General features: G+C 55.1%; 2 protein-coding genes across 4 annotated transcripts; both read left to right on the top strand.

The window, feature by feature from the left end:
- Positions 1-122: 122 nt before the first annotated feature.
- On the top strand, positions 123-8,761 carry ODAD3 (outer dynein arm docking complex subunit 3). Of its 3 annotated transcripts, XM_084884671.1 has the most exons (13): positions 126-572; positions 2,701-2,822; positions 2,950-3,027; positions 4,482-4,652; positions 4,761-4,862; positions 4,957-5,082; positions 5,277-5,399; positions 5,605-5,757; positions 6,654-6,814; positions 6,900-7,113; positions 7,578-7,739; positions 8,121-8,205; positions 8,347-8,761. In XM_084884671.1, the coding sequence occupies exons 1-13, from the start codon at positions 344-346 to the stop codon at positions 8,463-8,465; spliced, it is 1,845 nt and encodes a 614-aa protein (XP_084740797.1). In that variant the 5' UTR covers positions 126-343; the 3' UTR covers positions 8,466-8,761. The 3 variants fall into 3 exon arrangements, with proteins under 3 accessions (XP_084740798.1, XP_084740799.1, XP_084740797.1); XM_084884673.1 differs by lacking the exon at positions 6,900-7,113 and having other exon boundaries at positions 125-572; XM_084884672.1 differs by lacking the exon at positions 6,900-7,113 and having other exon boundaries at positions 123-572; positions 8,121-8,461.
- Positions 8,762-9,038: 277 nt separating this feature from the next.
- On the top strand, positions 9,039-23,744 carry RGL3 (ral guanine nucleotide dissociation stimulator like 3). The gene is made up of 19 exons (XM_084884632.1): positions 9,039-9,159; positions 9,535-9,648; positions 10,202-10,425; positions 10,591-10,644; positions 10,758-10,975; positions 14,822-14,970; positions 15,063-15,278; positions 15,942-16,045; positions 16,135-16,219; positions 18,330-18,386; positions 18,493-18,579; positions 18,777-18,809; positions 18,891-19,012; positions 19,652-19,747; positions 19,852-19,920; positions 20,006-20,102; positions 20,762-20,884; positions 20,972-21,086; positions 22,065-23,744. The coding sequence occupies exons 1-19, from the start codon at positions 9,127-9,129 to the stop codon at positions 22,187-22,189; spliced, it is 2,121 nt and encodes a 706-aa protein (XP_084740758.1). The 5' UTR covers positions 9,039-9,126; the 3' UTR covers positions 22,190-23,744.
- The last annotated feature ends 2,971 nt before the right edge of the window (positions 23,745-26,715 follow it).

Genomic DNA, 26,715 nt, shown 5'->3' with positions numbered 1-26,715 from the left:
ACATCCTGTGGGTTGGAGGCGGGAGGAGGAGGGGGAAAAAAAGGCAACCACGTGACTCTTAAAGAACCCTCCCCCACCCTATGGCGGTGCCCCCTGCTGGGCCCGCCCCTCCACAGCGCCAGCCAATGAGAGCAGCGGTGCGGAACGCGGACGGTTTCCATGGGAGCGGAAAGGGAGGAGGGGAGGAGGTTACCTAGCAATTGGGAGATGCTGCTAGGCCCAGCCAAACGGTAGGAAAGTGCTTTCTCTGAGCCGGAGAAACCCGAACTGACGGATTCCGGACAGAGGCGATTCCTAGTCGCCCCCCCAGCCCCTTGGACCTGCCTTTGTCCCCAACCCAATCATGACGTCTCCCCTGTGCTGGCTGGCCGCCACCAGTGCCACGGTGCCTCCTCCGGACCAGATTCCGACTTCTTCCAAGGCCAAGGGCACTCAAGATCAGACCAAAGGCCACCCTAGAGTCAAGGTCCCCGGACAGGCCTGGCCTCCAGTCCATTTCAAGGGACCCACCCATGGGAAGGCCGCTATCCAAGTTCAGATGGCTGAGTTACAAAGGAAGATACAAGTATTAGGTAAGATGACTCCAAAGGGCATAAAATGGTCCCTAGTCGGCAATGTCCACTCAGCCCTCTGACCAGGAGTGGTGTGACAAGGGTGCTTCACCAGCATTCATCCAGGTGATCAGTTCAGGTGGCAAAAACTCATAAAAACTCTTCTCATTAAACTCCTGGCCCTGGCAGCTTTGGCTCAGTGGATAGAGCATAGGCCCTCCGACTGGACTGATGAGTCTGGGATTTGATTTCAGTCAAGAGCATGTACCGTATATACCTCAGTTGCAGGCTGGGTCCCCAGCCTGGGTCAGTGCATTTGGGGGAGGCAACCAGTTGATGTGTCTCTCTCACATATTTCTCTCTCTCTGCCTCTCCCCCTTCTTTCCACTCTCTCTAAAAACCAATGGGGGGGAAAAATTTCCTTGAGTGAAGATTAACGAAAGAAAAAGCTTTTCCTGGACTCGGGAGTCAACTGGATTGTATTTCATACTTTTGTGTAATTTCAACTCTCATGTATGGAGTGGTGAAAAACATAGATTCTAGAGACAGACATTCTGGGCTCAAATCCTGGCTCTGCATATACTAATGGTTTGATCTTGGGCACTAAGAGTAACCTAATTGCTCTCAGTTTCTCTATTTGTAAAATGGGGATAACAGTACAACACCATAGGTAGTTGAAATGTGTTAAGTGCTTAGAGCAGTGGCACATGGTAGCACACTATAAGTTGCAAACCAGTGGTTCTCAATGGATGAGGTTCATTTTGCTCCCCAGGGGGCATTTGGCAAAGTCTGGAGGCTTTTATAGTTGATTATTTATCTTGAGAGAGAGAGAGATATCACACTGATTTGTTGTTCCACTTATTTATGTATTCGTTGGTTGATTCTTTTTTTAAAATATATATTTTATTGATTTTTACAGAGAGGAAGGGAGAGGGATAGAGTTAGAAACATCAATGAGAGAGAGAGACATCGATCAGCTGCCTCCTGCACACTCCCGACTGGGGATGTGCCCGCAACCAAGGTACATACCCTTGACCGGAATCAAACCCAGGACCCTTCAGTCCGCAGGCCGACGCTCTATCCACTGGCCATTGGTTGATTCTTAAATGTGCCCTGAGGATCAAACCCACATCCTTGGTGTATTAGGACAATGCTCTAACCATCTAAGCTAACTGGCCAGCGCTAAAGACATTTTTGGTTGTCACATAATTAGGGGTGGGAAGATGCTGCTGGTATCTAGAGGGTGGAGGTTGGGGATGCTGTTCAACATCCCAAAATGCACAGGGCAACTCACTACAGTAAATAACTGCACATCCCAAGTGTCAGTCATGCTGAGGTTGGAAAAACCTGGTGTAAACCATTATTGTTTTATTATTAACCAGAGGCCCAGTGCACGAAAATTCATGCACTTGGTGCGGGGCAGGGTCCCTCAGCCCAGCCTGCACCTTCTTGCAGCCCGACACCCCTCGGGGGATGTCCACCTGCTGGCTTAGGCCTGCTTCCCAGGGGATCAGGCCTAAGCTGTCAGTCAGACATGCCTGTGGAGGTTTGGGAGCCCCCTTGGGAAATGTCCAACTAACGGCAGGCCTAAGTCGTTAGTCAGACACCCTTAGCGCTGCCATGGAGGTGGAGAGGCACCCACCACCGCTGCTGTGCTGGCCAGCCATGAGCCGGCTTCTGGCTGAGTGGCGTTCCCCCAATGGAAACACACCAACCACCAAAGCTCCTGCATTGAGCTTCTGCTCCCTGGTGGTCAGTGCACGTCATAGTGACCAGTCATTCCTGGTCTGTTCCCCGTTAGGGTCAATTTGCATGTTACCCTTTTATTATATCGGATTATTATATAGGATAGGGGGAATCTTGCAGAGTGGTTGAAGGTCAAGAGTCAGACTGTTTGTGATCTTGAACAATCTAATAAGCCTGAGCCTCAGTCTTCTCATCTATAAGATGGGTTTGATATGGATACCTATTGGCATACTATATTTTATATCTGCAAAGTTCTTAGTTCAGGATCCAACACATAATAAATGCTCTAAACAAAATATTGTTATAACATTAAATTGATGACTACAAAAAGGCTATCCCTCTGGGAAGTCTTTCCCACCCCCATGATGCTCTGCTTGTACCTGCCCACATCACTTGACCCCAGAGAGTGATCGGAAGGCCTTTTATGAGAGCAGCCAGTGGAACATCAAGAAGAATCAGGAAACCATCAACCACCTACATGAGGAGAACAGGGTGCTGCAGCTACGGCTGAGGGACCTGCTCCAGGTGAGGGTTCAGCAGTGGGAGGAGCGGTCCCAGGGGCAGCACCAGCACTCCCAGCACTCCCAGCACAGGGCACTGCCTCAGGTCCAGGTGGCCTGGGTAAGTGGTGACTGGGCTCCCCTCCTTGCAGGGAGAAGAGAAAGTGGTCCAGGCAGTGATTCGGGAATGGAAGTCGGAAAAGCCATACCTGAAGAACAGGACAGGCCAGGTTTGCCCCACCCCTACTCCACTGACAGTCTCCTTCCTTCCCAGCCTGGGTCCCTTCCCCACTGCACTCCCTCCCTCCTCCCCGCCCTCTCTAGTCCTGTCTCCCCACCCTCCGCCACTCATTTATTCACACAGTTAATTTTTATCACCTCTCAACCATGTGCCTGGCTTGGTATTAGGTATTGTTGATCATGCAGTGGAAAAAAAAAACAAACTGACCAAGTTCCCACTGGGACGGGGATTTGCACTTTTGACTGGGGGGTGGGAGTCAGCAAAGACCCCTCCTTTCTGATGTGATGCTTGAGCTGAGAACGGTCCAGGCAGGAGATGATGGGGGTTGGGGGCAGGCAGAGGGAACAACAAGGCGAAGTCCCTGGGGCAGGAACAAGTGTGAGTGTTGGAGGCCAGTGTGGCTAGATGGGAGGGAGGGAGGGGAACATGGGAGGAGGGGGGTCAGCAGGAGCGAATCTGACATCAGCCCATGATGAAGAGAGGGGGGTTTTATATGCTAAGGCTCAGGTAAGTGGAGAAGGACTGAGAGAGAGCAAGAGTGGAAGCCAGGAGGAAGTCATTTTGGTGAAAGATGGTGTTAGATGCACTAGGGTGAAAGCTGGAAACAGGAAGCAAGAATCTCGGGAGCACCAAAACTGGTTTGGCACAGTGGGTAGAGCGTCGGCCTGCGGACTGAAAGATCCCGGGTTCGATTCCGGTCAAGGGCATGTACCTGGTTGCGGGCACATCCCCAGGGAGGGTATGCAGGAGGCAGCTGATCATTGTTTCTCTCTCGATAGAGAGTTTCTAACTCTCTGTCCCTCTCCCTTCCTCTGTAAAAATCAATAAAATATATTAAATAATAATAAAAAAAGAATCTCGGGGCAACCTTTGAAATAGAGCAGGTAACGGCTAACAAATTGAACATACACGGGAGAGAAAAAGAAGTGGGGGTGACAGAGTTTTGGACTTGAGCACTTGGAAGGAAGGATAGAGCACCATGAGCTGAGATGGGAAGACTGAGAAGGGCAGGTTTGGAGAAAGATCAAGTGCCCAAATGGGTCGCAGTGGTTTTGAGCGCCTGTGGACACAGCTGGAAGGCAGTGTAGGTGTGGATACATGAGCCTGAATTTCGGGGAGGGTAAATTTGGGTGTCTCCGGTGCACAAGTGGCCTTTAAAACCCTGAGTCTGGATGAGAGATCATGATGGGGGTGGGCGCAGACATAGAGAGGAGCCTGGGGCTGTCTCGCCAAAGGCAAAGGAGACAATCAAGGGGCAAGCAGGGAGGGGGGTGGAAAACCAGGGGATGGGCTTCTGGAAGCCACCACAGTAGAACACCTGCAGGAGGAGGGTCAGACGCTGCTCAGAGACAGGAGAGAGGATGGGAACCAAAAGACGGAAGGAAGCGCTGGAGGAGGGGCTAGGCGGGGTTCAGACCCCTGCTCTCGCTCCCCTCCCTCCAGCAGGCCCTGGAGTACCTGGACCACCAGCTGAGTGAGAAGGTGAAGCAACGGAACGCTCTCCGGCACCAGCTGGGATTGCGGCAGAAGCGGCTGGAGGAGCTCCAGCTGCAGCACAGCCTACGTGAGAAGGAGATGGCGGAGGTGCATGATAGCAACACTGAGATGGCTAAGGTGCGGCCATGGAGGTGTGGAGGGCTGGGAGGTGGACGGCTGCAAAGGGGCTCTTGATCCAGGGGGGACCCCCAGGAGGGGACTCAGCCCGGCCTTGTCTCCCGCTAGACCCTGCGGAACCTGGAGAACCGCCTGGAGAAGGCTCGGATGAAGGCGGAGGAGGCGGAACACATCACCCATGTGTACCTGCAGCTCAAGGCCTATCTCCAGGTAGGGACCAGAATGGCTGGGGACGGGGAGGCCAGTGGGAGGGCCAGCCTGGCCGGGGACAGTGGTCACAGGCTGCCCCACTCCTCACATTCAGGGAGAGAGCCTTCACTTCGAGAACCGTGTGGACTTCATGGAGGCTGAGGCGGTGAGGATGAAACGTGAACTGGAGGAGCTGCGCGTGGTGAACCAGGAGGCACTCAACACCCGGAACGTTGCCAAGGTGCCAGCTCACTGGTCCCTGGGAATCCTACCCACACACACGGTCTCCTGGCCCCAGAATCTGAACCCCAGCTGTCCCGGAGCCCTTCCTGTTTGTCTCTCAGGCCTTGCAACCTGGTCCAGTCGGGCCTGTGGCTCTGACCCTGAGCCATGGTAGATGCCAACTGGTCCTGCTGTTCCCCTGCCTGCCTCCAGAGCCAGCTGCAGTATCTGGAGGAGACTGTGTTCCGAGAGCGCAAGAACCGCGAGCACTACGTGAGCGAGTTCAAGAAACTGGCGGAGGAGAGGAAACTGCAGAACGAGCGCATGGAGCGCAAGGTGGGTGCACCCGGGGGTGCCGGGACCCCGGCCCTGTCCCGCGCTCCTGATCCCTGCTTGGCTGTCCTCACCTGAGCTCAGGTTTTCCCTGGACCCCCAGACTGGCCCACCTATTCCCTGACCCGTGTCCAGATACCCTTTCTTGGCCTCTGTCCTAAGCCCTTGTCCACAACCTGACCCTGGACCTGACCTCAACCTGGAGCAGACCCAGCGGGAGCACGTGCTGCTGCAGTCCGATGATACGACCCAGGACAACCGGAAGGCCAAGGAGGAGGAGCTGGAGATGCGCTGGAGCATGTACCAGATGGAGATGCTCTTCGGCAAGGTCAAGGACGCCACCGGCGTGGCCGAAGCGCACGTGAGTGCTGCCTGCAGCCCTGTGCCCTGGATCAACACCTCAGCACGCAAACGTGCTCTCTTAAAGGCCAACCCTTCTTCCTCCAGCTACCGCTCCGTCTCTCTGCTGCCCCTTACCACAGCACCTATGCAAACTGTCTGTACTCACCGCTTCCTCTCCTTCTGTCAGGCTTACGCTGACTTCCTGGTTCTGGAGGCCCTGTGAAAGCTGGGAGTTTTGTCTCTCCTGTGTCATCAGCTGTAACATGGCCGAGGGCCTAGCAAACTGCCCAGTGCCACCTTAGCCCTGGGCAAGCCAGACCCCTGGGCATCCCTCTTTGCAATGTCTTCCTTGAAATTTCCTAAGACCCTATGTTCCCTGCTGGCAAACAGTGATCCTGCTGGACCCCAGTCTGTTTCCCCCCGTTTGGGCACTCCCCCACCCTCTATTCTCCCCACGGGATGACCCCCAGGGGTCCGGCACTTGGATCTGTGATGTCACCTGAGGCACTGTGGCCAGCTGTCTTTTCAGAAATTGGCCTGGTGGCAGGATTGTTCCCACAGCGGGCCAGTATTTCCTCCTGGGATAGGGCGAGATCTACCCCCCCCCGCCCCCACCGCTTGCCCAGAATGTTGTAGGCACCTTGATTTTGGAAAGCAGCTATGGGCACTGCTACCCTGCCTCACACGCGGATTTTTGGCTGATTCAAATTCCTGATACAGAGGGGGAAAGGCTCAGCAAATATTATTTGTCCCAGGCTACCCACCTGTGAGGCAGCCCTGAGTCCTATGCAGAGTCAGCACGCTTCACTGTGCGGAAGCTGTCAGCTCAGCCACCTGTTCTTGCCCCGGGGTTGAGGAGGAGGGTGGCAGCGGGGCCTGCCCAGGCCCTCGCTCTGACTGGGTCGGTGGCCCTAGGCGGTGGTGCGGCGGTTCCTGGCGCAGAGCGACACCTTCACGCAGTTGGAGATGCTCAAGAATGAGAACGCGGAGCTGCTGCAGGGACTGAAGCAAGAGAAGCAGCAGCTGCATCAGGAGCTCGAAGAACACAAGTACTCAGGGGAGACCATGCTAGTGAGGTGAGGCCCCAGTGCCAGAGGCGGGGGGGGGGGGGGGGGCACGGGGTCCTCTGCACTCCCACAGCTCTCTCCCCACTCCCTGCAGTGAACAGAGGCTGCAGACTGAGTTGCAGAGTAGCCTCAATGCAGAGCAGCAGCGGAAGGCTGAGGCCCAGGCCCAGCTGGATCAGGCCACGCGGGCGATGCAGGTTGTGAGGGAGGGCATGGAGGAACTGGCGGGCAAGCTGAACCACCTCACACTGGACAGCCAGGTCTCTGAGAAAGACCTACCCAGCGCCACCCAGGACTTAGCCCCTCAGGTGGGTGTCCGCCCCATAGCCCCATTGGAAGGACCCCCCCATCAGAAGCCCACTTAGAAGGGAGCCCCTACCCCACGTTCCTGGGGTAACTCCCTTAAGTGGCCCAAGACTTCAGAGTCCCTGTGCTGCCTCAAGACCCACCACCAGAGAAAAGTCCCACTTTGTCCCCCAACCCAAAACCTCAGCGACCTGGCTGCAATGCCGGAGCACCCTGAGACAGAAGCCCCACCCTTGTCTGCAGCAAAGTACCATTTCTCCAGGTCATCCTCGCAATGGCTTCTCTCTGGTAATCCCCTCCCCTCAAAAGAAGATCCCCCACCCCTTGTCCAAGGCCCTGGACAGCAGCGCCACCCCTGTGGGTGGCCCCTCACCTTCCAACTCGACCCCTGGAAGCAAAAGCCCCTCCCTGGTGGAATCTGCCCGAGGCCCTACCCCTCCCGACTGACGCAGCTCCTCTCCCGCAGCCGCAGGAGGCCGGGGGCTCTGCTGAGAAAGAGCTGGATCGCAAGGCCAGTGACTATATGCCCAAGCTGCTGGGCCTGGTGGAGGAGAAGCTGCTGTCGCTGCAGGCGCAATTCGACAGCCAGGAAATTCCGGAGATGCTGCGCCACATCGCGAACCGCGAGGTACCCAGGGGTTGGGGGGAGGAGGGAGGGGGGACAGACTTCAGGGAGCTACGGCAATCCGTGGGAGACCTGGAGAAGGCCGCTCATTAGAAATGGGACTGGGAGGTCAGAGGGCAGGGATGAGTGGGGTGTCAGGGGTGGAGCCTCAGGACGCCAAGGGGCGGGGCCCCAGGGACCAGGGGCGGGCCTGGCGGGAGGACCAGGAGGTGGGACTGGGCGTCAGGGTGCGAGGGGAGAACGAAGGCCACAGCTGGGCCACAGTTGGCGGAGGGGCTGTTTGGAAGCGGGTCTATCCTGGGATGGGTGGGAAGGAGGGGGCACAGGATTGCCCTGTGGCCCCTGCCCCACCCACAGTCTTCTCTCCCGCCCCCCTCCTCCCAGTTCTACGCCAACCTGGAGGGAAAGCTGCCCCCGCACAACACCCGCATCACCTTCCCCCTGGCCAGCGCCGCGGACAAGTTCTTTGGTCAGTCCGGTGGGGAGAGGGAGGGCGTGGGGCTGTGGGAGGTCCTCCGAGGCTCGACAAGGCCGAGGTGAGTGGGGTGTAAAGGCTGCGGAGATCTGAGCAGGGATGGGAACCTGGATCCCCGCCCCCACTCCCCCCCAGACGAGGAGGAAACCGAGGACGACGACAATGACCTGGTGTCTCGCGCGGGCCTCAAGATCCGCTCCCAGAAACTGATCGATTCTCGCAGCAAGAAGCGCAAAAGCCCTCGGAAGTCCTAGACTCGCCCTCGCGCCCTCCTGGCCTCTCCCGGCCTCTGGGAGCTCCGAGCCCTCGGCGCCCAGCCCCCCGGCCCCGGGGTCCTTCGAGGGCTGAGCGGCCGGACAGAGCGAGCCGGCCTCGGCGCCCGGAATAAATATCCGGCGGCCCGCCGGCCTCGGAATCACAAATAAATGTCACCGACCAGCCTCCTGGGTATTGGCCTCTCCTTGACCCGGCACCTCCCCAAAGACAGCTGGTCCCAAACCGGGGGCCACAGCCCTGCCCCTCCCGTCAGCCGGGAACACAGAGGGGGGCCTCCGGAGAGTCGCCCCCACCTGGGAGGACCAGCCCTCCGCTGGGGACCGGGGACTCCCCACCTGGGGCACAGCCTGCCCCGCCCGCCGTGCACTGAGCTCCCCGCACCGGCCACGGCGAGGGGCCCCCGAGAGGGCCTTCCTCCGGGCCCAGCCCACACACCTGCGGGGAGAACCCGGCCTCGCCCCGCGGGCCTGGAGGGGAGCCGGGGTCCCGCAGGGGGCATCCGAGAGCCGTGGGTCCCCCGCCCCTCCCCGCCCCGCCCCCGCGGCCGTCCGCCCCGCCCCGCGGCCCCCAAGTGCCCCGCGCTGCCCGCGCCGCCGGCCCTTCCGCCTCCCCGGCCGGGCACGGAGCGGACGGCGGGCCATGCAGCGGGCGGCGGGGAAGGAGCTCGCCCTGGTAAGGGGACCAGCGCCCCGGGGCCCCGCATCCCTGGCGACCCCCTGATCAGCCTCCGGGCGCCGGCTCCCCGGACCCCACCTCCCGGCGGGCCGGACCCCTCGCACTCCCCCGAGGTCCCCTCCCTCGGGCCTCGGGGCCCCGGCGCAGAGAAGCGGCTCCTCCGAGGGATGGAGGGGAGGCCGGAGGCACTCCGTGAGCCGGGCCCCGGGCGTCCCGCCGGCCGCCCCATCCTCCCGGACCCGACCGGACCGGACCGGGCGCGGGGCGCTCGCTGGAGTGAAACAAACTCCGGGAGGCCCGGCCCAGCCCCGGCGGCAGAGGGGCGCCGGCCCGGCCCGGCCCCCGCGGCCCCTGACCCCCCTCCCGCGACAGGCGCCGCTGCAGGACTGGGGCGAGGAGACCGAGGACGGCGCGGTGTACAGCGTGTCCCTGCGGCGGCAGCGCAGCCAGCGCGGGAGCCCGCGGGCCGGGCCCGGCGGCGGCCAGGTGAGGCCCGGGGGGCGGGGCGGGCAGGTGAGGGGGCCCGGGGGGGGGGGGGGGGCAGGGCGGGCAGGTGTGCGGGGCGGGCAGGTGCGCGGAGCCCGGGCGGGGGCCCGACGGGAGGGCGGGCTGCGGGCGGCCAGGCCGGGTGGGCGGCCAGGTGAGCGGGTGGATGAGTGAGGAGGGGCCGGGTCGGACCGGTTCGGGAGCAGCACCTGAAGGCAGAGGCCGGGTCAGCCAGGACAGTGGGGCGGAGCTGCAGCGGGACGGGAGGGGTGGTCTTCAGGAGCAGAGGGGCGGGGAGGGGAGAGCAGGGACCGGGACAGCCAGCGAAGCGGAGCTGGAGAGCCGAGAGCAGCCTAGGGGCGGGGCGGCGGGCAGGGCCGGGAGGCTGCGGGGCGTTCAGGTCAGTTGTGTAAGGTGCTGGGTGAACCTAGGGGCCAGCTTCTGGGGAGTGGACGGGGTCAGGTGCAAGAACCCTGCTAGCAACGGGTGTGGCTGGAACAGGGGTGCTGCAGGGGCCACGCCCCTCTGGCATCACCACCCCCCTGCCTCGCAGGCCCCCAGCCCCGATGCGGGCACCTTCCTCCACTACCGCACCAGCAAGGTGCGCGTGCTGCGGGCGGCGCACCTGGAGCGGCTGGTGTGGGAGCTGGTGTCTGTGGACCGTGAGCAGGACCCCGGCTTCGTTCCTGCCTTCCTGGCCACCCACCAGGCCTTTGTGCCCACGGCCCGAGTTCTGGGCCTTCTCCTGCCACCGCCTCCGCCGCCCTTGCCGCCCTGGTCAGTACCCATGGGGGACCCTCCATGGTCCCACCCCAGACTCTCTCCTGGGCCCTCCCTCAGGTTTAGAATCAGGAAATCCCCCAGCCTCAGAACCCTCTGCTACACACATCCCCTCCCCTCTTCCCTACACCCTCCTTCACCTGATTGTGGGGCTCCTTCCAGGGTGGAGATCAAGAAGACAGAAGGACAGGATCTCAGCTTCAACAAGAACCTGAGGTTGGTTTCCCACTTGGGCAGCTGTGGAAGGTCCCAGAGGTCAGAGGTCGGATCTGAGGTGTGGGGGCTGCGGAGTTCCCAACCGGCCTCTGAGGTCCTGCCCCTCTGGCCAGGGCTGTGGTGTCTGTGCTGGGCTCCTGGCTGCGGGACCACCCTCAGGACTTCTGGGACCCCCCTGCCCACTCGGACCTGGGCAGTGTCCGCACCTTTCTGGGCTGGGCTGCCCCACTGGGGCCCGAGGCCCTGGAAGCAGAGAAGCTGCTGAGAGATTTCCTGGAGGAGGCTGAGCAGGAGCAGGAAGAGGAGGAGGAGCAGCCCCAGGCTTCGGCAGGTGAGGGGTTTGGGGCAATGATAGTGCCCTGAGCAGGCTTTTCCTGATTCATACCTCCCCCAGGGGCTCCTCCCCACAGGGAGCTACAGATCTTAAGCAAGGTTCTTTTTCTTTTAAAATATATATATATATATTTAATAGAGTCCTGGTGCACGACATTGGTGCATTTGGCGGGGTGGGGTGGTCCCTTAGCTTGGCCTGCTCCCTTTTGCAGTCTGGGAGCCCTCAGGGGATGTCCTACTGCTTACTGTCCTATTGCAGGCCTAAGCCACAGTCGGACATCCTTGGACATCCTTAGCACTGCCGGGCAGGCGGGCTGCTGCTGCTCGCCAGCCATCAGCCCGGCTTCTGGCTGAGCAGCGCCCCCCACTGTGGGAGCTCACTGACCACCAGGAGGCAGCTCCTGTGTTGAGCATCTGCCCCCTGGTGTCAGTGCGTGTCACACCGCTGGGTCATTCCCTATTTGGTCGATTTGCATATTACTCTTTTATTATATAGGATTGATTTCAGAGAGGAAGGGAGAGGGAGAGAAAAAATCATTGATCAGTTGCCTCCTGCATGCCCCCTACTGGGGATCCAGTCCATAACCCAGGCATGTGCCCTGACTGGGAATCAAACTATGACCTCCTGGTTCATAGGTTCACATTCAACCACTGAGCAACACCAGCCAAGCGTTTTTTCTTTTATTTAAAAAAATATGTGTTTTTATTGATTTTTAGAGAGCGAGGAAGGGAGAGGAATCGAGAGATAGAATCATTGGTTGGCTGCCTCCTGCATACCCCCTACTGCAGATCAAGCCCACAGCCTGGGCATGTGTACTGGCCTGGGATCAACTGTGAACTCTTGGTTCATGGGTTGATGCTCAATCACTGAGCCACGATGGCTGGGCTAAACAAGGTTCTTAATCTTGTCTGAGCCTCAGTTTCCTAACCTATAAAATGGGGAAAATACCCTTTGTCTAACATATTGGCATTTGTCTAGCAGCTCCCTCCCCACTCTGTCCTAACTGCAAAGATGCTCCATCATTGGTTCAGAATGCCCTGCATTTTAACTACAAATCATTCCACTACTACTTACCTTAGGAGCCACAGAAATCTGAATTCAAATCCCAGTCCTGCCATTTGCTGACTGTCTGATCTTGGACAAGTCCCTTCACTAATATGAACCTCAGTTTCCCTACCTGTGAAATGGGGGCAATAACAATACTTACCTCATTGCCTCTTCATTCATGTAGCAGATATTTAGCCACGGGCCTCTATGCACATAACAGTGGACAGGAGCTCTCAGTTCCCTGAGGAAGACAATCAGTAGACAAGTAAATATACAAGCAATGAGGGCTTGGCAAATAGTAATACTTTTTTATTGTTATTACCAATTATTCTTACTTTTTAGAATGTACCACTTACAATGAAATATGTACAAGAAGCCATGCGGGTATTTTCTTGTATAGTAGGGGTCAGTAAACTGGTCTTTTATAGAAAAACCTACCACCTTCTGTTACAGAGAGCTTTGGGGGGGGGGGGGAGGAAGGGTAAAGAGCCATAAACTTCATTCAAGTCTTTGTTCAATTGTCAACTTTTCAGACATGCTTTCTCTGACCCCCTCCCAACAAATTTATTCTCTCACTCTGTGCCCTTTTAACCTGCCTTATTTTTCTGCATAGCCCTCATTGGTTCAGTCCCCATCTCTGTCCCCAGGGGCAGGACCAGTGCAGATTGGTTGACTGAATAATTATATATCCCGCTTATAAAGTATGATCTTCCCCCATCTGTGTTCCATCTGATCCCTATCACGAAAGCATCTGTATCCCTAATCCCCATCCTGTAATCCTCAGGTTATGGCCACATTTCTCTCCTCTTTACAAAGCAGCAGCCACTTCTCCTCCTGAAACATTCAGTTATGCATATACAGGGCCGGGCAAAAGTAGGTTTACAGCGGTGAGTTCATGAAACATGGAGTTTATTCTTTTTTAATTTTTTAATTAAATTATTATCTGTGTACATATCTTACCATTGTGGAGTTTATTCTTGAGTTACTTATTAATTATTGTATTATTTTCCATATGAACAGCTGTAAGCCTACTTTTGTCACACCCTGTATATCTTATCCTTCCATCTTCTGGTTACTAAGTGTTTTTCTTCCTCTGCTCTCAAGATTTCACCAGCTGCCTTAGCTGGTTTGGCTCAGTTGATAGGGGTCCTGGGTTTGATTATGGTCAAGGGCAATTGCCTCAGTTGCATACTAGATTCCCCAACCAGATCGGGAGTTGAGGCGCACACACCTACTGATGCTCTGATCCACTGGCCACACAGGCTTTATTGAAGAGAAGGGTACCACTGCCGGCTTTAGTGACATCACCTTCCAAAATGCTGAGCAACACTTGCAGTTTCCAAACAAAACCAAGGTAGGGCTTTCACAGTCCTTGCATTCCCGGGGCCAAAATAATTAGTGTTTCTGAGCAAGATAGTTGGGTGCAAGGTGCAGATCGCTAGAAACAGGTTTTTCAAGGACACACACGAACAAAAAGAAAGAAAGGAAAAGTAGAATAAAAACAAGCAAAAGAAACAAGGGCAGCAATGCCTCGGAGGGACGTGTGGAGGCTGGGGCACAGGTCTTCACAGTGCAGCGAGGGTCCGGCTTCTAAGGTGCCCTCTGGGGTGCCCCCGCTGAAACCCACTACCACAAAGTCACTCACATTTGAGTACTTTATAGCAGCCTGGTATGCATGATCTCATTTGATTTTTTTTTTTTTTTTTTAAGAAATGTGGGAGGGGGGATCAAATGAAAAGAAACGCAGATGAAGAAAAGAAAGCGCAGAGAAGTTTAAAGTCTTGTTTTAGTTCGCACAGCAAGCCCGGCGGACAAGTTTGAATTTGAACTTGGCATTTTCTGACAATCACCTTCCCCAACCACAAAATTATACCATCTTTCACCAAAAGCAAAGGGCAAGCCCGGCTGGCGTGAGCTTCAGCCTCTGAACCAGGAGCTCATGGTGGAATTCCCGGTCAGGGCACATGCCCAGGTTGAGGGCTCATCCCCAGTGTGGGGCCTGCAGAAGGCAGCGGATCAATGATTCTCTCCTCCCTTCCTCTCTGAAATCAATATATATATGCAAAAGATTTTATCTTAAAGTCTCAGGGTCATAAAGCTCTATTTTCTATGCTAGTCTTTGAGCACCTGGCTTCAAACCCCTGCCCTGTCATTTACAGAACTGACTTAAGGCAAATTGCTCCTCCAGCCCCTGGGAGGTGGGTCATTAGAACAGCAGTTCACTAGTAATGCCTGGCTCGCTAGTAAGTGCTAAATTACCGAGTTAAACCACTAAACCACACTGCTAGCTCAGCGTACGTTCCTGTTGCTTTATGAAAGATGAAACAGAGGGGCCGGAGACCGGGATGCCAGGACACAGGCTTTATTGGAGAGAAGGGTACCACTGCCGGCTGCTTCCAGAGGAGAAAGAGAGTGAGGGCCTGGGTACAAGCACCTTTTAAGGGGAGGGAAGAGAGGGGATGGGGGCTTAGGGCACTCAGCACACGCTGATTGGTGGTTTCATGTAAGGCCTATGATTAGGGACCCAGGGACTTAGGAATGGGGGGCTTAGAGTATTTGGCAGGTGCTGATTGGCGGTTCAGTGCTCAGGAATGTCCGGCTGCGGGTGGAGTTTACATCAGTTGGAGGAAGGGAGGGAGGATCTGTCACTTTATGTCCTTACAAACATTGAGGGAGGTCTCCATTTCACAGATGAGGAAAGTGAGGCTCAGAAACACTCCGGGACGTGCCCTAGGTCCCACAGCCAGTCCCGAATCCACACTTGAGAGTCTTAACCCCCTCTGACGGTTCCCTCAGGACCTCCTGGAACTGCCCGGACCCCCAGCCCAGACTCCCCCGAAGGCTCCGTGGAAGAGGAAGAGGAGGAAGGGCTGGTGCAAGAAGGCCCTGAGCTCCTGGACTTCAGTGCAGACCAAGTGGCTGAGCAGTTGACTCTGATGGACGTGGTGAGGCTGCAGGAGGGGCGCAGTGGGGGTGGGGACGGGCGAGGGGGGGGCAGGTCCGGCTGAGCACAGACCCTACCCCCACCCCCTTTCAGGAACTCTTCTCCCGCGTGCGGCCCTGCGAGTGCCTGGGTTCCGTGTGGTCCCAGCGGGACCGGCCGGGGGCCGCCGGCATCGCCCCGACCGTGCGCGCCACCGTGACCCAGTTCAACCTGGTGACCGGCTGCGTGCTGGGCTCGGTGCTGGGCGCGCCGGGCCTGGCTGCCCTGCAGAGGGCGCAGCGGCTGGAGAAGTGGATCCGCATTGCCCAGGTGCACGTTCGGGCGGTGGTGCCCAGAGAGGCAGGGGGTGAGGGGGCGGAGGGCTGGGGTCTGGGGGTGTGGGGAGCATTGGGGCTGGAAGGTGCCTAAGGAAAAGCCGAGGACATGGCTGTGCCAGGCTAGGGCCAGGGACTCCGAGGAGCTGGGCAGGCCTTGGGATAAGAGGATGGGATGGGTGTGATCCGGCGGGTACAGGATTGGAGGAGGGACCAAAGCCCAGAGAAGCTGGCAGGGGTCCCGAAAAAGACTTGGGGGGTGGGGAGGGGGGGTGCCGGAACCTCTGGTCCGAGAGGAAGAGACAGAAATGAGGGCCCTGGAGAGAGAGAGAGGGCGCCTGGCCAGGAGGGGGAGTGGAAAGGCTGAACCTGGCCTGAGACTGGGGTTCGGGAGGAGGGGTCTGGTTCCGGAGAGATGCCCCGGGCGCCTCTCTGCCCACAGAGGAGGCAGAGTCGGGAGGCAGAAGCCAAGGTCAGAAGCAGGAGCAGCTGGGGGAGGGGCCGGGGCAGCAGGTGGGAAAGGCAGAGAAGGTCCTGGTAGCTGTCGGATGTGGGCCAGTCGTACAGGCTGGATCTGGGGTGAGAAAAGTCAGGAGGTCATGGAAGGCGGGTTACACCTGGCCAGGCTTGGGGTCTGAGCGCCCCCCCCCCCCCCCAGCGCTGCAGGGAGCTCCGGAACTTCTCCTCGCTGCGCGCCATCCTGTCCGCCCTGCAGTCTAACCCCATATACCGGCTCAAGAGCAGCTGGGGCGCTGTGAGCAGGTGAGCGCGACGGGGAGAGAAGCTGGGCGATTCCTCCCGACCACCCCAGCCCTGACCCCCCAGCCTGACCCCTCTCCTGTCCCCCACAGGGAACCCTTATCCACGTTCAGGAAGCTGTCGCAGATTTTCTCGGACGAGAACAACCACCTCAGCAGCAGAGAGATTCTTTCCCAGGTACAGAGGCCCGGCTGGGGACCTGGGGCAGGCTGTCCTTGTCCTCCCCCTCCCTGCACCTCAGCAATGACCTTGTCCTTGCGGCCCGCGTTTTTACTGCCTCTGCTGCCCTCATGATAGTTCAGCTCGCTAACTGCCTTATTTATTCATTCAACAAATACCAGAAGTTACAAGGAAAAGGTCACTGAAGGCTAGCGTCACAGCGACGAGTGAAAAAAAAAAAAGAAGTAGCTTTAGGGCGGCAGGGGAAGGGGGGAGAGGGGTAGGAAGGAAATAAAAAAAAGTGGCTTTAATAAGCAAAACTAACCAACGTGTGCCCACAGATCAGACTTACTGTAGGCAAGATCGAGGTTCTAAATGCAGTCAGGTTGCTAGGGTGAGTCCAGAATAGATGGGACAGGCCTCACCTTCACCTCCTGCAGGTCCCCTCCCAGATGTCCCCTCCCAGATGCCCTCCCTGTGCCCCCAGACTCTCATTCTTTTTTTTATTTTTTAAAATATATTTTATTGATTTTTTACAGAGAGGAAGAGAGAGGGATGAGAGTTAGAAACATCAATGAGAGAGAATCATCGATCAGCCGCCTCCTTCACACCCCCACTGGGGATGTGCCTGCAACCAAGGTACATGCCCCTGACCGGAATCGAACCCGGGACCCTTCAGTCCGCAGGCCAAGGCTCTGTCCACTGAGCCAAACCGGTTTCGGCAGTTCATTCTTTTTTTTTAAAAAAAGAATATATTTTTGTTGATTTCCAAGAGGAAGGGAGAGGGAGAGAAAGATAGAAACATCAATGATGAGAGAGAATCATCAGTTGGCTGCCTCCTACACGCCCCTCACTGGGGATCGGGCCCCCAGCCTGGCATGTGCCCTAACCAGAAATCGAACTGTGACCCCTGGTTCATAGGTCGCTGCTCAACCACTGAGCCATGCCTCTGGGCTCTGTTGTTCTTTTCTTATCTCTGAGTATCCTTCATTATTACATGTAAAGTTTGGTTATTGCTCTCTCTTCCCCCGTGATGTCTGCTCCATGAGGCACGTTTTGTATGTTTTACTCACTACTGCTTCTTAGGAGCCAGAGCAGTGCCTGGCCCAGAGCAGGCTCTCAATTAATACCTACGAGTGAATTAATATCTCACATAAGAATGATCTCAAGGAACAAGGAGCTCTGGTTTAAGCACCTACTGTGTACCAGGCACTATGCCAGGAGGCATGGCCATGAACCAGAGAGACACAGCTGCTGCCCTGGGGGGAATCAGGCCCAGACAGGGGGCACCCAGGGCAATGCTAACTGCCCAGCGATGGTGCCAGGCACCAGGCAGAGCAGTGCCATGAGGCAGGTTCAGGGCATGCCCAGCGGGTTGCCTGGGGGCCTGGTCCATGGACCTGGGGCAAAGATTCTCACCTGTGTTGAGGCTGTCCCTGGGGCCATGGCACCCACAGCCCCACCTTGGGCATCAGCGGGACCTACCCCTTGCCACTTCTCTGCTCCCTTCCTCCCTCCCCTGTTCACTTTCCTTGGAGCGTGACCTTTGCGACTGCTTTGTAATTGCTAAAAGCAAAACGGGCCCGGCCTGCATGGCTCAGTGGTTGAGCATCTACCCGTGAGCCAGGAGGTCAGGGTTCAATTCCAGGTCAGGGCATAAGTTGGGGTTGTGGGCTCGCTCCCCAGTGTGGGGTGTGCAAGAGGCAGCCAATCAATGATTCTTGATGTTTCTCTTTCTCTCCCCCAAACCCCATCCTCTTTGAAATCAATACACATATATATAAAAATAAAAATAAAAGCATGCCGAAACCGGTTTGGCTCAGTGGATAGAGCATCAGCCTGCGGACTGAAAGGTCCCAGGTTCAATTCCGGTCAAGGGCGTGTACCTTGGTTGTGGGCACATCCCCAGTAGGGGGCGTGCAAGAGGCAGCTGATTGATGTTTCTCTCTCATCGACATTTCGAACTCTCTGTCCCTCTCTCTTTCTCTCTGTAAAAAAAAAATCAATAAAATGTATTTTTTTAAAATTTAAAAAAAGAATAAAAGCAAAATGGGTGTGTATTGAGGCTTCTTCCCCGAAGGAGAGGTCCAAGAGACCCGGATCTGCTCAGTTCTTCTCCTGCCCACAGGAGGAGGCCACTGAGGGACCCCAAGAGGAGAATTCTCCCCCGGGAAGCCTGCCTTCAGTGAGTGGTGGCAGTTTGGGGTGGGGGACAAGTGGGACCCTCAAGGAAGGGGATGGGGTGCGATGGGGTCTGATGGTGGAGAGTGACTGGAGCTCTGGGGCCACAGAAACTGCCCCCAGGCCCGGTTCCCTACCTTGGCACCTTCCTCACGGACCTGGTTATGCTGGACACAGCCCTGCCGGACATGCTAGAGGTCTGACTCCTGACCCTTGACCCAGTACCACTTGCCCTCAGCACAGTGGCCTCCTGACATCCCCCCTTTGACCCTGCCTGCCATCCCAACCCCAGCTCCCTTAGTGCAGTAGGGCTCCTGACATCCCAACCCCTGGCCTTGACCCTCAATCCATCCTAAACCCCGGAGACTCCAATTCAGACCAAGTTTTCCCCCAGGGGGATCTCATCAACTTTGAGAAGAGAAGGAAGGTGAGTGGGTGCTGGGGTGAGTGTGGGAGGGGCCCGGGTGGGGTCAGGGCAGGGGTGGGGTCTCAGAAATCATACCCTCAGGAGTGGGAGATCCTGGCCCGAATCCAGCAGCTGCAGAAGCGCTGTCAGAGCTACTGCCTGAGCCCCTGCCCGCCCATCCTGGCCGCCCTGCGTGCCCAGCGCCAGCTCAGTGAGGAGCAGAGGTGACCACCCTGTGGCCTGGCCCAGCCCCACCTCGACGGACCCTGGATTTGCTTACCCAGTACACCTCTCCAAATCCTTCTAAGACCACCCCCTTCCTGAGCCTTGACCCCCAACCTGTGACCTTGCATCATCTCCAGCCCAATTGAGGGCCCCAAATGACCTCCCACCTTAAATTTGACTCTATCTGGCTTTCTGACTTCAACTCAACCATCCATTCTGTTCTCTTCCCACCTCTGACCCTATCTGACCCGCGATCCCATTCATGACTCCCATCTGACTCTCCGAGTCCAATCATTGACCCCCAATTTTGAGTAATTGACTAGACTTTGACATATATTTGACCGTCCAACTCAACGATCCCAATTATTTCCTTCATCCCGTGGAATCCATGACTCCAATAATTACCTGACCTTGAATTCTATTCTTGACCCAATTTGACGCCTCAGTCCCACCTGTGAGTCCCTGTGTGACCTGCCAACCCAGCCGTCCCATCTCATTCCTAATAAGACCCAGTTTCTTTGTGACCCCATTTACTACTCTCACCCTGGTATTTGGTGCCCAGTACTTAGCTGTTCCCCACAATGTTCAAACCCAGCTCCCAACTGGTTCTAACTCTCGTCTCCAACTTGGTCCCTCAGCTACCGTGTCTCCCGTGTCATTGAGCCACCAGCCGCCTCCTGTCCCAGCTCCCCACGTGTGCGGCGACGAATCAGCCTCACCAAGCGTCTCAGTGCGTGAGTCTTGGGAATGTGGGAGGGGTGATATGGGCAGAGATGGGGTGGGGGCTGCTTCTGGCTCTGAGGTTGGCCTTACCCTCACCCCCTGTCCCCACCCTCAGGAAGCTGTCCAGGGAGAGAGGCTCGTCTCCTGGTGGGAGTCCTGGGGACCCTTCATCCCCCACTTCCAGGTGAGCATCCTGTTTAGGGAAGGAATTGGAGGTGGTAGGGTCAGAGGTTGGGGGAGCACCACCTCAGGCTCTGCGTCTCTCCTAGTCTGTCCCCAGGGTCTCCCCCTTCCAGCCCTAGAATGAGGGACCCTCCTCCTGGAAGTCCCCCAGCCTCTCCCGGGCCCCAGAGCCCCAGCACCAAGGTACCAGGCCTGCCTGTGTGTACACGTGGGACTGTGGGCACCCAGGGCTCGGGGTGTGTGTGTGTGTGTGTGTGTGAGAGAGAGAGAGAGAGAGAGAGATTTTAAGGCCAGGCATGTACATACGAGATTGTACTCATGCTTGGCTCAGTACTTGGGGCGTCTGTCCAAGGGGCCATGTACATTTTCATGGCCTTGATTGAGAAATTGTCCCTCCATCTGGCTTGTGCTCAGATCTGGGCCTGTGTGTCTGCTTGCCCATGGTGCAATCTCACATTTTGCAAGAATTGGTGTGTTGCCAGGAATTTGCATTCCTGAAGGGGAAATGTGGGCATGAATATCCACCATATCCACTCGCCCATGTTCCGGGCTGTTCGTGGATATGGACTTATGTGTGTGCAACAACTGTGAGCATACGTATGCGCTCTCTGTTCGGTGTACATAGGATTTGTGTGTGTGTGTGTGTGTGTGTGTGTGTGTGTGTGTTTATTAATCATGTAAATGTGTGTAACAGGAAATGAAGGTTTGTGTGTGATGGGATTGCACAGATGTGGACTTGTATGTGTGTGCCCTGATTGTGCGTCCTCTGACTTTGGGTGTGTAGGGGCATGTGTTGAATACATTAATAAAGAAGGGGCCTAATGCTCCCCCACTGCTTACAGCTGCCCTTGGCCTTGACCCTGAGCTGTCCTCGAATCCCCCACGTGGGGCAGCAGGGCTCAGAGGCCCGGGTCATCCGCGTCAGCATGGACAACGACCACGGAAACCTGTATCGGAGCATTCTGGTGAGGAAGGGGCCAGGGACATTCTGGGGGCAGCCCTGCCCTTGGGGCTCAGACTGTCCCTTCTGACCTCCTGCTTTCCTTTCCCAGCTCACGAGTCAGGACAAGACCCCCAGTGTGGTGCAGAGAGCCTTACAGAAGCACAATATGGCCCAGTCCGGGGCCCGTGACTACCAGCTCTTCCAAGTCCTTCCTGGGGACAAGGGTGAGCAGGGGCAGCTTGGAGCCTTGGCTGGGGGCAGCTGGGAGATGGCCCTCACAGGCCCAGGAGGTGGTACAGGCACAGGGTAGAGATAAGATGAAACAGAGTGGGGGTGAGAGGCAGTAACATATTTGTTCCTCAATTATATGAGTCACGTGGTTATCCTGGCTCAGTGTGAGGCAAGAGGGCACCTGGGATTATGGGGAAATGAGATTGCCCAGGGTTAGACAAGAGGGACTGTGTGTAAAAGATTGTCTAGGCTTAAATGTATAGGATCATGGGGTTGTTCAGACTTAACGTGGTGGGGTGTAGGTCTGAAAGGGCTCTGAGCCTTAATCTGAGGGGAAATGAGTGTGTCCAGGCTCAGCCTGGGGAATCTGAAGGTGTCTGAACTTGGCACAGGAGAAGGCCAAAAGGTATTGAAATCCGGGGGAGGGGACCATGAGGTTGTTTAGTGTAGGAGGTTGTCCAGGTTTTGCAAGGCAGAGACAAGAGGTTGCTATGTTAAAGAACATGACATGAAGTAGGCTGGACATAAGGAAGGGGTATGTGAGGCTCGGGTGGCAATGGCCATAGGTCGTGCAAGCCGGAAGTAGGAAGTCAGAAGTTGTTCAAGTTCATGGTAATAGCAGCATGAACTTGGCTGGGAACTGGCTGTGAGGAGAGAGTGGGGTGGGAGGAAGTTGTTTGGGATGGGTGGCCTGAGTTTGCCCAAGCTCGCAGTGTAGGTTGCCTAGACTCCGGGGGAAGTGGCAGGAAGCTGCCCAGGTTTGAGGTGGGGAGGAGACACGAAGTTGTGCAGGCTTTGAGTGGCCAGTTGTCCAGGTTCCCCATGAGAGCAGAACGAGGTTGGCTGAGCACTGGCCGAAGGGACCCAAGGATGTTCAGGCCTCAGGCAGAACGGCAGACGGTGACCTAGGTCCCTTGTGGGGGCAGTATGAGGTCGTGCGGGCTTTCATGATCATATCCACCCCTGGCCAGAGCTCCTGATTCCTGACAACGCCAACGTCTTCTATGCCATGAGTCCAGCGGCCCCTGGAGACTTCATGCTGCGGCGGCGGAAGAAGGAGGAGGCCCAGCACACAACCTCAGGCTCCCCGACCTGAGCTGGCTCTGTCCTGCCTCCGGGACACAGGCCCCACGGGCAGCTTCTGTCGCCATGGGGGCAGCAAGGGCACTCCTCTCCCAGCAGAGCCCATTGTGCTCTACACCCTGTGACCCTTTCCCCCTAACTGTACTGGGCCCCATCCCGCTGACCCTCTTGGCACTGGATCCCTATCCCAAAGTCCTCAGCTCACAGGACGGCTGGTGGAGAGCTCTACTGCATCCTGGAGGTCAGACCCCTCCCTAGAGAAGTCTGGTGACTGCTGGAGAGGCATCACAATGGACAGAAGTAGATGAAAACAGTGACCAAAGATATGAAACAGGAGTCGGTCTTCTTTGTTTGGGACCCGTGCCTCATGTCCATTCTTCGTTAAGATAAAAACGTAAAAGCGAAGAACTAAGAGCCCTAAGGACAGGATTGTGTGAAGCATGACCAGACACTGGGGGAGGGTGGCGGTCATACACACAGGTTCCAGGACTCCCTCCCCCAACATTTTTGGGGTGCTATGCTGCTCTTCTGGGTGTATATGGGAGATAAAGAAATGAAATTCCTTTGGAATCAGAGACAACATCATCACCCATGAGTCAGTAGGGCTGTGAGGATGAAGGTGAAGCTGAGTTGTCTCTCGGTACCGGGGTAGGAAGGAGAGACGGGTGGAGCCCAGCCAGCCATGGCTCAGTGGTTGAGCATCGACCTATGAACCAGGAGGTCATGGTTGCATTTCCGGTCAGGGCAAATGCCTGGGTTGCAGGTAGGGGGTGTGTAGAAGGCAGCGATCAATGATTCTCCTCATTAATGATTCTATTTCTCCCTCTCCCTTCCTCTTTGAGATATATATATATATATATAATTTTTTTTTTTTAAGAAGAAGAAACAGGTAGAGAAGGCAAAGATGGAGTGAGCTAAAGGGCCATCTACAAGTCATAGCAAGAACAATGATATGCCCACTTATGAACTCTACTCTATGCTGGACAATAACTAGGGGCTTTGTATTTCACTGTATTAATCAGGATTCTTTATGTTTCAAGTGGTCAAAAATCCAATTCAAATAGGCACATGGACAAAGGAAATCAATGGCTTGTGTAATTAAAAAATCCAGAGGGTCCACTTCAGGTACAGTTGGACTGAAAAGATGTCATCAGGATTCTGTTGCTGTCTCTTGGCTCCAATTTTGCTCTAAGAATGAGACTGTCTATTGTCCCCTCCAATCCAATCACCTGCTATGGTGATAGAACTTGTGGTTTTCACCTGGTCACCCAGAGTAAAAACTACATTTCCAGTCTCCTTTGCAGCAAAGTGCGATCATGTGACCAAGCCCTGGCCAATGAGATGTAAAAGGAAAGGATGTGGGCAAATGCTAGGCCCTGCCCTTAAAGGGGTAGTCCTTCCCTCCCCCCTCTTCTGCCTCCCGCTGTGTGGAGTGGATCCTGTGGGGTCGGGTGGGCCACACCCACTAAATAACAGCAACAAAACGAAAGGAGCATGGAACTGCCAGACTGTATTGCTGCTAGTTGAATTGTTGCATAAGCGAGAAATAAATGTCTATTTTACTTGAACCACTATTATTTGGGTTTCTATTACAGTAACCGAAAGAACATTTTAAGTAACATAGCCCCACTCCGAGACAGGCTCACACCTCCTGGGGGCATTGCCAGGCTTCCATCCCACCGTCTCCACCCTCCCGTGCACGGAGAACAAACCCCTTTCTCCCATCAGGTCCCACAGAAGTCCCCCAGCAGATGCCCGTTGGACCAACTGGATCAATAACTGTTTAGAGGGATATGGTACACTAATTAGCCAGGCCTGGGTCCTGTGCCCATCCTTTGAGCTGGCAGAGGAATTTCAAACCACAGGAGTGAAGTCTGGGAGGGCACAAAAATTGAAATTACACTTGGGTGTAAGTAGGAGAAGGGAGAATTCTGGTGAATGGGCAATAAAACAATTCCTGGGGTTCTAAACGCTGTCTTTGGAGCAATAATGGGGGATGCTCAGGCCCCGTCTGGGGGAAAAGAGGAGACAGAAGAATCTAAGTATCATGTAGGGTCTGTTAAAAGACAGATTACAGCCGAAACCAGTTTGGCTCAGTGGGTAGAGCGTCAGCCTGCGGACTGAAAGATCCCGGGTTCGATTCCGGTCAAGGGCATGGACCTTGGCTGCGGGCACATCCCCAGTGGGGGGTGTGCAAGAGGCAGCTGATGGATATTTCTCTCACATCGATGTTTCTAACTCTCTATCCTTCTCTCTTCCTCTCTGTAAAATATCAAAAAAATATTTAAAAAAAAGAAAAGAAAAAAAGACAGATTACAGCTTTGGCTGGTTTGGCTCAGTGGATAGAGCATCAGTCCTTAGACAGAAGGGTCCTGAGTTCCATTTAAATCAAGGCCACGTACCTCAGTTGGTGTCTCTCATATCAATGTTCCGATCAAGGCGCATGCCTGGGTTGTGGGCTCAATGCCCAGTAGGCGTACAGGAGGCAGTCAATCAATCATTGATGTTTCTATATCTCTCTCCCTCTCCCTTCTTCCCTGAAGTCAACAAAAGTATATATTTTTAAAAAAGGCAGATTATAATACACAACATGCTACTCTACAGACTTTTTAAGGGGGAGGGGATACTATGAGTATTAAGACCTTAGTACTAATTGGATGTAAGTAACAATATCTTGAACTAGCTTAAGCAAATCATAATTGCTATGTAATGTAATATGTCAATTTTATCTCAATAAAAATAAGGTAATATCAATAGTTATTCTTTTTAAAAAAAATATATTTTATTGCCGAAACCAGTTTGGCTCAGTGGATAGAGCGTCAGCCTGCGGACTGAAGGGTCCCAAGTTCGATTCTGGTCAAGGGCATGTGCCTTGATTGTGGGCACATCCCCGGTTGGGGGGAGTGCAGGAGACGGCTGGTCGATGATTCCCTCTCATCGATGCTTCTGGCTCTTTATCCCTCTCTCTTCCTCTCTGTAAAAATTCAATTAAAAAAATGTATATATATTATTTATTTTATTTATTTATTTATTTATTTATTTATTTATTTATTTACAGAGAGGAATGGAGAGGGAGAGGGAATAGAGAGTTAGAAACATCAATGAGAGAGAAACATTGATTCAGCTGCCTCCTACACAGTCCCGACTGGGGATGTGCCCGCAACCAAGGTACATGCCTTTGACCGGAATCGAACCTGGGGCCCTTCAGTTCGATGCTCTATCCACTGAGCCAAACCGGGAAAGGCAGTAATTGTTATTCTTACAGAGTGCTTACTATGTACCAGGCTCTGTTTTAATAATCTATCTCATTGAATGCTCATAATCACACTATGGAGTAGGCACTATTATTTACCCATTGTATACACAAAGGACTGGGACTCGGAGGGTTAAACAACTATCCAAGGTGCCATGGTAAGTGGCAAGGCTGGGCGATGTGCTAGAACATGCACTTAACACCTGGGCTGGCTGGCCTCTCAGAATCAGTTTGCAGTTTCTGCCTTCCTCTCTCTCACACAGTCCACATCCAGTTCAGAGAGAGGTTCTCTGAATCACTTTGTTTCTTGAAAGTGCACCGGTAGCCCTGGCCAGTGTGGCTCAGTTGGTTGAGTGTCTTCCCTTGCACCAAAGGGGCGCTGGTTCGATTCCAGGCCAGAGCACATGGCCAGGTTGCAGGCTTGGTCCCACAGTGCAGGTGCGTATGGGAGGCAACTGATCACCACATTGATGCTCCTCCCTCCCTATCTCCCTCTGGCCCTTTCTCTCTGAAATCAACAAAAACATTAAAAAATAAACAAAAGTGCAGGGTACTCAGGCACAGTTCTACCCAATAACTAACAAGATCTGTATCTTTACATCTCTTACTAAGCTTTTCTCTAATCTTTACTTCACAAATATTCCGCCCTTCCCCCAACAAATATTTCTTGAGCTCCTACTGTGAACCAGTCTCTAGGGTCTGGGAACACAAAAATGAACAAAACAGACTACTGAGGGCAGTGAATCAATAAAACATCATACACATTAGGTGATATTACCCACAGAGGATGCAAAAATCCTATATAATAAAGATGTAATATGCAAATGATCCTTATGCCGTGAAGCATAACGACTGACCATGTAACAACCGGATCATGGATCAGCAGGAGGGTGGGGCTGCGAGCTACTGGCTACAAGCTGGCAGCAGAGAGCTACAGGAGGGGGCAGGGCAGCGGGCGGAGAGCTACCAGAGGGCAGCAGCGAGCTACTGGTGCATGGATTCGTGTGCAGGGCTATACTAGTCTATACTAATAAAAGGGTAATATGCTAATTAGACCAGGAGACCTTCCGGACATCTTTCCAGACAAAGCCATGGTGGTGGGGCTGAGGCAGAGGCAGTTAGGGGTGAGCAAGCTCGGGGGGAGCAGTTGGGGGTGAGCAAGCCATCAGGCAGAGTGGTTAGGGCCGATCAAGCAGGCAGGCAGATGAGCGGTTAGGAGCCAACAGTCCCCGGGTTGTGGAGTCCCAGACTGGAGAGGGTGCAGGCTGGGCTGAGGGACACCCCCC

This window comes from Pipistrellus hanaki (genome assembly GCF_964339955.1).
Source record: "Pipistrellus hanaki genome assembly, chromosome: 5".
Lineage (NCBI taxonomy): Eukaryota > Metazoa > Chordata > Mammalia > Chiroptera > Vespertilionidae > Pipistrellus > Pipistrellus hanaki.
The sequence above is the reverse complement of the archived record's forward strand: the minus strand, read 5'-3'. Positions and strand labels throughout refer to the sequence as shown.

What these genes read in the sequence shown, in the direction of transcription:
- ODAD3 (XM_084884671.1), top strand. Translation starts at nt 344, where the DNA reads ATGACGTCTCCCCTGTGCTGGCTGGCCGCCACCAGTGCCACGGTGCCT. An exon ending in ACACCCGGAACGTTGCCAAG is followed by an intron (nt 5,083 to 5,276) that starts GTGCCAGCTCAC and finishes GCCTGCCTCCAG; the next exon opens with AGCCAGCTGCAGTATCTGGA. An exon ending in CCCAGGACTTAGCCCCTCAG is followed by an intron (nt 7,114 to 7,577) that starts GTGGGTGTCCGC and finishes CCTCTCCCGCAG; the next exon opens with CCGCAGGAGGCCGGGGGCTC.
- RGL3 (XM_084884632.1), top strand. Translation starts at nt 9,127, where the DNA reads ATGCAGCGGGCGGCGGGGAAGGAGCTCGCCCTG. An exon ending in CGGGGAAGGAGCTCGCCCTG is followed by an intron (nt 9,160 to 9,534) that starts GTAAGGGGACCA and finishes CTCCCGCGACAG; the next exon opens with GCGCCGCTGCAGGACTGGGG. An exon ending in AGTCCTTCCTGGGGACAAGG is followed by an intron (nt 21,087 to 22,064) that starts GTGAGCAGGGGC and finishes ACCCCTGGCCAG; the next exon opens with AGCTCCTGATTCCTGACAAC.